The sequence below is a fragment of the Helianthus annuus genome, chromosome 2, assembly GCF_002127325.2.
Source record: "Helianthus annuus cultivar XRQ/B chromosome 2, HanXRQr2.0-SUNRISE, whole genome shotgun sequence".
Classification (NCBI taxonomy): Eukaryota; Viridiplantae; Streptophyta; class Magnoliopsida; order Asterales; family Asteraceae; genus Helianthus; species Helianthus annuus.
Genome location: NC_035434.2, coordinates 123264866 through 123275606, shown reverse-complemented (window position 1 = coordinate 123275606; position 10741 = coordinate 123264866). Strand labels below are relative to the sequence as shown.

General features: G+C 38.1%; 1 protein-coding gene across 1 annotated transcript; it reads right to left on the bottom strand.

Moving 5' to 3' along the window:
* Window positions 1–7918: 7918 nt before the first annotated feature.
* On the bottom strand, window positions 7919–10354 carry LOC110895871 (UPF0329 protein ECU05_1680/ECU11_0050-like). The gene is made up of 2 exons (XM_022143244.1): window positions 9989–10354; window positions 7919–7993 (listed from the first exon to the last, which is right to left on the bottom strand). Exons 1-2 carry the CDS (start codon window positions 10352–10354, stop codon window positions 7919–7921), a joined length of 441 nt encoding a protein of 146 aa, XP_021998936.1.
* Window positions 10355–10741: the final 387 nt, after the last annotated feature.

Sequence of the window (10741 nt, the reverse complement as noted above, 5' to 3'; positions counted from 1 at the left end):
ATTCAAACGGTTATGTAGTTCAAGATTCGGATTCTAACTACGAGGTTCACCGATTCCAGGTTAAACTTTAAACTCCGTTCCGAACCATTCACCGGCCGGATTTGGGTGATTCCTATCCGGGCAGGAGAAACAAGTAGAAACGAGGGTTCTATATTTTAAAACATCGTCAAACTACCTCGATATAACGACAAACAAACGGAACAGCCAAGTGTTAGACGAACAGGCCGACCAGGTCAGGAGGCTGACCGATCGGACAGGCTGTCCGTACGGACAGAGCAACCGAACGGACAGACCAGCCGATCGGACATGCCAGCCGATCGACCAGGCCAGCCGATCGGCTAGCACATGGCCCCACACTTTTAACAATCTGATGAAGCCTAGTATTGAACGAAGTACTGATCGATCGGACCTTTGTCTGATAACATTACTCTTCAGATCATGAGATACTATGCTTCAACACTTAATTGTTTTTCAACTCGTTCGATGCATAGGAGTGCTACCCGATCGAACATGCCGTCTGATCAGGTGACAACCTAGCTAAGGACTTATCTCTGAAGTACCTAACCAATCGGTCGAGCTAGCCGATCGAACGACCCGTTCGATCGATCGACCTGAAAGGTAAGGATACTTCAATGTTTTCAAATAATGCAACTAAACACGAGCCGTGTCCCAATAAACACGAGCCGTGGTCAACTCTCAGATTTGCGAATCTAGGTTTGTACAACAACAGTTGGAATAAATACCTGTCACTAGTCGAATTCTCGTACAACAACAGTTATCAAGCCAGCATCCAAATGGCACCATTTGAGGCTTTATATGGAAGAAGATGTCGTTTGCCGATTGTATGGCACGAGATCGGTCATTCGTAACTAACCGGTCCCGAGTTACTGCAAGAAATGATTGACAAAATCCTCCAAATTCGAGACAACCTGCTGAAGCTCGAAGTAGACAGAAAAGTTATACCGATAGAAGACGCAAGCCCCTTAAATTTGACTTTGGCGACTACGTACTCCTAAAGGTATCACCTTTGAAAGGTGTGGTCAGATTCGGCAAGAAAGGGAAACTAGCACCTCAATATGTTGGACCTTTTAAGATTCTGGAAAGGATCGGAAAAGTCGCCTACAGACTCGAGCTACCGGAGGAACTTAGTACGTGTCGAACCTCCGAAAGTGCCTAGCTGACCATGACTTAATTGTACCTCTCGACGATCTTCAAGTAAACAAAACGCTACACTTCGTGGAAAAGCCTGTCGAAATCATGGATCGCCAAACCAAGCAACTCAGACGCTCGCGCATCCCTATCGTGAAAGTCCGATGGGAAGGCAAACGAGGCGCAGAGTTCACTTGGGAACTCGAAAGCGACATGAAGGCCAAGTACCCGCAGCTGTTTAAATGAAGATCTGAAGCGTCAAATTGGTAAAGTAATTCACGGTGTTGTGCAGCTTCCAGCCTAATTTCGGGACGAAATTCCCTAAACAAGGGGAGGCTGTAAGACCCCGTGTTTTCGAATGCCAAAGTCAAAGTCAAAATCAATGTCAAAGTCAAGATTGACTTCTTTAACTGTAATTAGTTTATTTTTACGTTTTGTATTATGTGGAGTAAGTGTTATTAATCAGAAATCGAAGTAATCGAATGTTTAATCAACGCGAACCACTTAACGACCTTGAATAGCAGGAAGTAACAATGTGATAAAGTCTATTAATCAGTAATCAAGCTAATAAACCATCATCGAACTCGAAACTCGAATTATGCGAACCTTGTGCGTGTTTACTTTATGTTATGTGTGTGATGATCAATCGAATCAAATCGAAACTCGAAAATTAATCGAACTCAATCATCAAATCGAAATGAAAGCCGGACATGAAGTATAGACGCTTATATGCAGATATAGTGGTTGGGATTAAAAGTAATTTGATTAGGAAACTCTATCGTATCCGTATCATCCTCAATCGAAATCGAAATATCAGAAATTGTCGCCCAAACGTTCGAAACAGGCTGTTGATCGAACAGGCTACCAGCCGATCGAACAGCCCAACCGATCGGACAGACTGTCCGATCGAACAAGCTGTCCGATCGGGATGCATGGCCGATCGGCCAGCCTTTTCCTCTTTGGGATGCCTATAAATAGCCCTGTCATTCCACTTTTGGAAACTCTCTGACCGACCAGCTCGTGTTCTTCGCCTTTTCTCAGATTTCTCTCAATCCCGGTAAGATTTCGTCCTAAATCTTGTACGTTTTTTATCTATGCACACTCCTACACCTTTCTATCTTTCAAATCTTGATTTCTAACCGTGAAATCACCAAGATCTAAGTGTTCTAGGATGATGTCATCATGGTGTTCTTGAGGAACTTCATGTTTTGGCTTCAATCCACCAAGAATCACTTGGATCTAGCCGATTTCCACATAAACAAACAAAGATCTATCTTAGATCTAAACATTTCACGGTGAGAAGGATTGAAAGACGGATTTTCCAACTTCTTTCAACTGTTTCACACTCAATACCTTCAAACCGGAAGAAACGTAACTTGAGCCGCCTCACTAATCATTCAATAGTTATGTGGTTCAAGATTCGGATTCTATCTACGAGGTTCACCGATTCCGGGTTAAACTTAAAAATCCGTTCTGAACCATTCACCGGCCGAATTTGGGTGATTCCTATCCAAGCAGGAGAAACAAGTAGGAACGAGGGTTCTATAGTTTAAAACGTTGTTAAACTACCTCGATATAACGACAAACAAACGGAACAACCAAGTGTTAGACGAGCAGGCCGACTACGTCAGGAGGCTGACCGATCGGACAGGCCAGCCGATCGGACATGCCAGCCGATCGGCTAGCACATGGCCCTACACTTTTAACAAACTGATGAAGCCTAGTATTGAACGAAGTACTGATCGATGGGACATTGCCTGATAACATTACTCTTCGGATCATGAGATACTATGCTTCAACACTTAATCGATTTTCAACTCGTTCGATGCATAGGAGTGCCACCCGATCGCACATGCTGTCCGATCAGGTGACAACCTAGCTGAGGACTTATCCCTGAAGTACCTGACCGATTGGCTAAGCCGACCGATCGAACGACCCGTTCGATCGATCGACCTGAAAGGTAAGAATACTTCACTGTTTTTAAATACTGCAACTAAAACTTCAAAAGTTCAAACCATCATACACAAACATATCCTACTCCAAGGAAGAAACAATCCACTCGAACAGTCCATACGATCGAACCTACCGGCCGACCAAACAGGCTGTCCAAACGGACTGTCCAACCGAACGGTTAGGCTGTCCGATCGAACCAACCGTTCGATCGACTAGGCCGTCCGACCCATCAACAGTTGTTTCCATTTTTCGCGTTACTCATCGTTATGCTATCGAACTATTCAGGCTAACCCTACTCTCAAACGCTCCCTTCAATCCATCAATCAATCGCTGTGAGTATACTCGAACCCTTTTTGCTTTATCACTTTTGGGTGTTACATACGTTAATTATCTAAATCACAATCGAACACACTACTCAATTACTTTATACGATAACCATTCTGCATGTATTACGTGACTAAATGAATGCTTGTTGTTATGTTTACACGTGGAATGTTGTCTACCTGCCTTAACGATGTAGTACTATAGTTTGGACTCAGCACCCGTTCACACGGGGGTTGTTAAGGACAATTACTTGCATGGATTACGGTGGTAATCATGTATTGCGAACTGTCTCGGACAGTCAACCCGCAGTCATTGGTATTGATAGATCCATGTGGATAATTAACATGCTTCGTTTTCCTCTGTGTACGTGCTGGTTATGCGTAAACTATTTCGAACTCTATATGCTATATCAAACTTGTATGCTCACCTTTACATTATATGTATTGACTTTATTTTAACGTATGTGACAGGCAATTAGGATGCTATTCTGCTAGGAAGGCGAGCTTAGAATAAGCGTCTAGAGCATAGTTGTCTGTAGATCTTGTGGATCGAGTCTCTAGAGGCATTTGAACAATATTTATTTTTATATTTAAATCTGAGTTGTCGGAACAGTGTATTTGACTAGATGTTTATCTGTAATAACTTGTTTACTGTTTGGGATACGGTATGGGACATGTTAATTAAACTGAATAGTAATAATAGTTGTTGTGGAAACTTCTGGACAATCTGTTTCGCTCAGTGCCATGCCCCAATGATTCCGCCATCGGTTGGGGTGTGACACTTGGTAAAGACAAGTTCTTTATGTATTATTTTTGATCTCATAGCTTTGGTTAATTAACTTTTTAATTGGGTTTGTATTAATGACTTTAATAACTAGTTTTTTATGATGAAAGTGAACATTATTCTATCATCCTTCATGTTTTGTTGATTCACTCATTTATGTCTTGACGGTCTATATAAAGCGTGTTAACTGCCTGGAAGAGGGTTAGAAGGTTGGTTTGGGTAAAGTTCTTGCCTCATTCAGTGTATAGATCCTACGAGGACTTGATTCAAGCTTATTAGGATTTCCTTTGAGATTGATAGCATCAAATCAAATATGGCCGAGGGTAGCGTTGACGAGTCTTGAGGAACTGTATCCCTTATAAATAAACTACTATTATAAATAAACTACTATTAAAACTTTAAACCGGCTTTGTGGAACTGTATCCCTGCTGACTCAGACCAATATGGCCGAGGGTAGCGTTGACGAGTTTTGAGTTGCTGGAACACCGAAGTTTCCAATTTTGGTTCTTGAACTTTTTGCCCATAGTTGAAAATCTTAGAGATTTGAGAGAGTTTGGAAGTAATTTGTAGGTGGTGTAAGTGTTTGGAAGGTGTTAGGGTTAGTGTTTATAAGAGGGTTAAGTGGTTGGGGTTTAAATGAAGGTGGTTGGGAGTTAGGAGGGGTATTAAATGAGTTGGTTGGAGGTTAGAAGATGGGTTTGAGGTATTAAATGAGTTGGGTGGAGGTTAGCACATTAAAGAAAGTGGTTGGGGATATGGAAATTTTCATTTTAGTCGTTGCACGTGTATTGTTGGATATTTTATGCAATAAAGGTGTATGTAGGTATATTATTATAAGACCCTTACTAAAATTTCGAATATTTCATATAAGGAAGTTTGCATTTTTCATACAAAATACCATTTTGATGGCATCAAACATAAATGATGTTCACATAGACCTAAAACATTCCAAAAGTATGTTCTAGAACATTTACACAAGTTCAAAGTATCAAAAGAACTAAGATAAACGCGGAAGCATCGACTTCATGTGTGTTTGGTTCACGTTCAAGCTTGATCCCATCCATGTAGCAAGTATTAAAGACCTAACAACATTTGAAACTTTTAAATGTTAGTAAATATGATATTTAAACATGATTCGATGACCTGAATAGGCAAGAAATACAAAACAAAAATTTGGACCAAAGGCCCGTCGTAAGCTACGGTCTGCAGACCATAGCTTACGGTACACATATTCACAGCGGGCAGAAGCTCCAGACCATAAGTTATAAGTTTTACCATCAATAACTTAAAGAAATTTCAATTCTCTAAGTTTTAACCCAATCTAAGATTCATCAATCAAAATTCAGTGTTTCCGTTACTTGGCTTACGCATCAATTTATCGGTTTGTTTGCGTGACATTCAAATCACTTAAAAACCACCAAATAGCTATTTTACTTATTTTGACCCGTTGTTTAAGTGAAATCCATCACTTTATACATACCAAACGTATCTAAATTCGTTATTTCCTCATATAACACATATCAATAATCAAACTCATATATAGAATTGTGACGAAGCAAACAAGCGACGTGTCACACCCTGCTAGTAGCGGAAGCGTATTGTGTGTGACGTAAGAAAGGTAATCATCGCATCCAAATGAGTAAACATAATAAAACACAACGATGCCATAGATATATTGTTTTCCACAAAAGGTTACAAGTTTTCCAACGTAGTTTCCAAGTTTCAACAACGTTTGACATAACATATTCTAAGTTATTTTACACAATAACAAAAGGTAGTTTTTGACAAAAACATAGTGAGGTTTTGTCCCCTATATACCCATACGAGGTTGGGATATAAAAGACAAACCCTCCAAAAGTGGCCATCGTTGTCATTGACTTCCCCATTTCCCGTAGTGAATCACCGGCTCAAGACCTATTTCCTGAAATACATGTAGTTTTAAAAAGTCAACAATAAGTTGAGCGAGTTCATGTAGTTATTGTTATCATATGAAATCTTTGCATTCTTGTATTCAAATCCAGGTTTGTTAATAGCATACATGGAGTTTAAGGATCTATCAGTGGGTAGCGAGCCCCTGACATTATGTACCATAAGTTACGTAACCAAACCCATAGTATTAGCATGTATGCTAACATATCCGTAGTTTTAGCATGTATTTCCCCTCGATTGTTTTAAAACCAAAACATTGAAATCATCGAAAGGAGGGACATGAACTCACAAGTTTGCGTTCCGTATTATGATACCGAAGTGAGCGTCCGTACGTGTCAATAACCTACATGTGTACTAATCTCGTTAGACACTAGGTCTTTCGGACCTCGTACAAGTTGTTCATCTTGAATTCTTTATTATGTTCTCATTTGTCATCTTTGGAATAACTTTGTATTTTAGAGTGTTGATAGTTTACTCGCTCGATTGTTATGTATATACATGCATCCTATACATATTGGATTATATGTGAACGGCTTCGAACCTATGTCATTGGGCTTAACCCACGTTTTATTGTTATTGGGCCTGTTAGTACATTTATGTCTATCGCCTCCGTCATCTCAAATCGTAGTAGAAACTGTTAAATTCTAGGCTTTATATTGTAATATCTAGTAAAAAGGGCAAGGTGGCAAACTTGTAAATAAGGGGAAATCCCTTATCCCTTGTGCCTATATATAGGAGTGTTAGGCTTAGAGTTTAGAACTTTTGCCATTTGTGACTTGGAGAGCTAGAGTTCTAGAGAGAGAAAGTAGAGAGAGAAAGCTTGTCCAAGGTGATTCACGGTTCTTGTATCATTTCAGATCTATCAAAGAATCACAATTATATTACGTCTCGTGTATTTCGATCGTTCACGTTCACGGATTCCGCACGTCGAACGTGTCATACGCAATCGTTTTGGAGTCAAACCGGTCCTAACAAGTGGTATCAGAGCAAAATTTGAGATTTTTATTATGTTTTTGCCTACTGATGTACTATCATTTCCTCTTTTACACAAAAACTCAAATTTTTGAATTTTATTATGTTTTTGGCTTTTTCAAATTTTCTAATGTTTTTAGATTTTCTGACAAAAATATCTCTTACTCCCCCTAAAATTCAAAACCATTTAAAGAAAATTTGATAACCTGATACTGATAGCTTTGTCTCGCCATCCATTTTCTTCTTCTCATGCACTGATTTGCAGAAAACATAGTGTACCCCCATGATTTACAACACATTGATCTTTTACAGTTTGAAAACCGTTTTTCAATCTTGTGAAATTAATCATGTTTGTTCAGCCGTGAGGGTTTCGGCGTATTCAATGAGAACTTCCCCTGATAACAAACGATTTTCCCATTATGATTTCAAAACACTTAAGTTTGTTTTAATCAGAATGGTTTTTCCGGAAAATAAGTTTTGTTTAATTCACACACGGGGTTTATTCATCACCTTGTTCTTTCATCAACTAATACGAAAGTTAAATCAAGTACAACTTAATGTCCTTGATAAAACATTTCTCAAGAAAGATGCCGATTCCTACTCCTCAATTACCAACCTGGGAGTTCCGGCAGATTCAAGTAACATATTTTTGAATTTTTGCATTTTTGACAAATTTAAAAACAAACATATTTTGATTTTTCAAATTTTTGACAAAATGAAAACATATTTTTGGTTTTTAAATTTTTCAATTTTTAGGGTTTTTGAAAATATTGTTTATTTATTTACAGAAATCAAACAAACTCCCTGATTAACCGACACAGGGTCTAGCAGCAGCCTCCTCCTCTTGTTGTGTCAGGCTGCTCTCTTCAGAATTCGTGAGCACCTGCACATTCAAACTTTATCAAATACAACACAATAATTTTTATTCACTAAAGATGCCGATTCATGCTTCGCGATAAAGGAAGCTCCGGCAATTCAAATTGTTTAATCAAACATTGTGTCCACCCAAGCCTCACCAGCCTTGGGTGTAACCTTGACTCTAGCAATCTGAATCTTAAAATTTTCAGCCTTAAGTGGTGGAAAATTTGCATCATAATCAATCGAAATTGACTCCTCAGCCTTTTTCACCTCATAAGTTGAACTTTCTGTTTCTGTTTTCGATTTCCAGATTTGTTTTTTTTTCTCATTTTTAACCAAATCAACATGTTTCTTAACACTCCATGTTTGACCTTTTGGAGTCCCACGTTTGTAAAAATGTGACTCTTTTTGAACATTTGGACTCTGAACAACATCTTTTGGTTTCCAAAACTGTTTTGGTTTTGTTGCATCAACAGTTGTTTTCCAACTTTGTGTTGTTCTAAGTTCGAGTGTCACTGGTTTCCATGTTTGTTGTGAGTCAGCCTTAGACAATTTTGGCTTCCAAGTTTGCTTTGATTCGAACTTGGTTGACTTTTGATTCACAACTTCAGATTTCTGTTTTTGAACATAAACAGACTTCTTTTCCATCTCAACACCAACAGGTTTCAGATTTTGACACTTGCAAGCAAGATGTCCTGTTTGATCACATTTAAAGCATGTTCTCTTTGAAACATCTTTGACCTGTTGTTGTTGCTTTTTCTGAGCATGAAACTCTTCATTAGACTGTTGTCTAAATTTGAGTTCTTTCTCTTGTTCTGAACTTGTTCCGTGAACGAAGTTCATTTTTGCCTGAAAATTCGGAGTTTCATTTTTATTCCAATTTTGTTTCTTCTTATATCCCAACCCAGCCTTCATGTTTTTCTTCTTGAAACCAGGTTTGTTATAAAAAGTTTTGTGACGTTTACCAGCAAATTTTGGAATTTCAGATTTTTCAATCTCAACCATTTTAAAAACTTTGCCAATCTTTTCTGAAATCACATTATGAATCGGGAATACAACATCTAAGAATAATTTGTCCGATCCAATCATGGTATAAACCAATCCTTTTGAATCATCATACAAATTTTTCTCGGATTTTGTGTTCTTCAGATATCCATCATGAAGATTTCCTTCATCTTCATCCTGTGATTCAGATTTACCTGTATGAACTGACTCTTCGTTCAACACACTTTCAACGACTTTACCTACCACCTCTGAATCATGAGAATCATCAGATTTGGAATAGGTTATGTCAATGGTGTCTGGCAATTGGTCTACCATGTTGAAAGCTTTTTCGACCTTTTCCTCATCATAAAATGCAAACTTTTCCGGTGGTGGAACTTGATGATATTCTGAGCCAATGCCTTTCTTGTTCTGCTCAGTCTCACCATCACCCGGTTTTATATTGAAAATTCGTTCAAGCACATATGACGACACATGGTAACTTTTTAACTTGTTGTTTTCCTGTTAAATCAACAATCTGTTGCTTTAGCTTAGCAACATCCTCAATATAGGAATTAACAACATCTTGTTTTATAGCATACATTCGTTTTAGCTCTTTTGTTGTTTCAGACATATAATTCATTCTAGATTGAGCATATTTCATTTCATCTTTCACTTTTTCATATGACTCTTTTATAATCTCATATGATAATTTCATTGAGTCATATTCCTTTTTCATTTCTTGACAAGCAATATCTTTTTGTTCACATTCATTTGTCATTTTCAAAACGTTTTCCTTCAAAACTTCATTTTCTTTCTCCAATTTGTTACATTTTTCTGAAAGTTTTTCATCATTTTCTTTTAAAACCTTTTCTTTTTCTAGCATTTCTTTGCATTTTTCTTTGAAAATGTTTTCGATTTTTGTGATTTCAAGATCTCTTGTTCTAAATTGCTCATCTTTTTCAGTACAAGCTCTGCACGGTTCCATGCATTTCTTGCACTGATTAATCAGTTTCAAGTTTTCAGAATCAGAATGTACCTCGATGTTTGGCATTTCGGTGTTTTCAGCAGCTTCTGTCTGCTTCATCTCAGCGTCATTCTTCTTTTCTTCAGCACTGATTCCCTCACCAACATTACCAGCTTCTGTCTTTTCATCCTTCTTTTCTTCTTCTTTTACCTCTTCTTCAATCTGCTTTTTTTCAATAACAACTTCCTTTTCAACTTCAATTTTTACAGTCTTTGTTTCAACAGCTTCTATTTTAATCTCTTCAGCAACCCTCTTCAGATTATCCACCATCTCTTCAACACTCTTCTTCATTTTCTCCTCATCCCTTTTTCTTAAGCATGATAGCATAGCATATCTGATATCTTTTTCGTATTGTTTAACGTATGTTTCATCTTTCATCACCCTTCTGTAATATTCAGCTCTCAACGGGACAACGAGAAGAACATCATCAAAGATTATATCTATCTTTGGAACAACCGGTTCTCCTTCTTTGTTGTAGTAACATTCTCTCTTCTTATCCCATCTTCTGTTGCTGACAGCATTTTCATATTCTTCCTGCATCTCATCCATTCTGTTGTAAACAACGTTTCTTTCTCGATACGTTTTCTCACTCAAGATCTCTTCTCGAGTTTTCTCTTTGATCTCAACTTTTTCTTCATGGATTTCAGCAGTGTCTTTTTCTTTGTTTTCTTCTTTAATCTCAGCAACGTACACAAACTTTCTTGGTGCTGTCATAGCTCTCCCATGAGCTGTTTTACGAACATTTTCCAGTCGATCTTCTTCTGG

What these genes read in the sequence shown, in the direction of transcription:
- LOC110895871 (XM_022143244.1), bottom strand. Translation starts at nt 10,354, where the DNA reads ATGAAAGATGAAACATACGTTAAACAATACGAAAAAGATATCAGATAT. An exon ending in CCGAAATGCCAAACATCGAG is followed by an intron (nt 7,994 to 9,988) that starts GTACATTCTGAT and finishes TTGAATGTGCAG; the next exon opens with GTGCTCACGAATTCTGAAGA.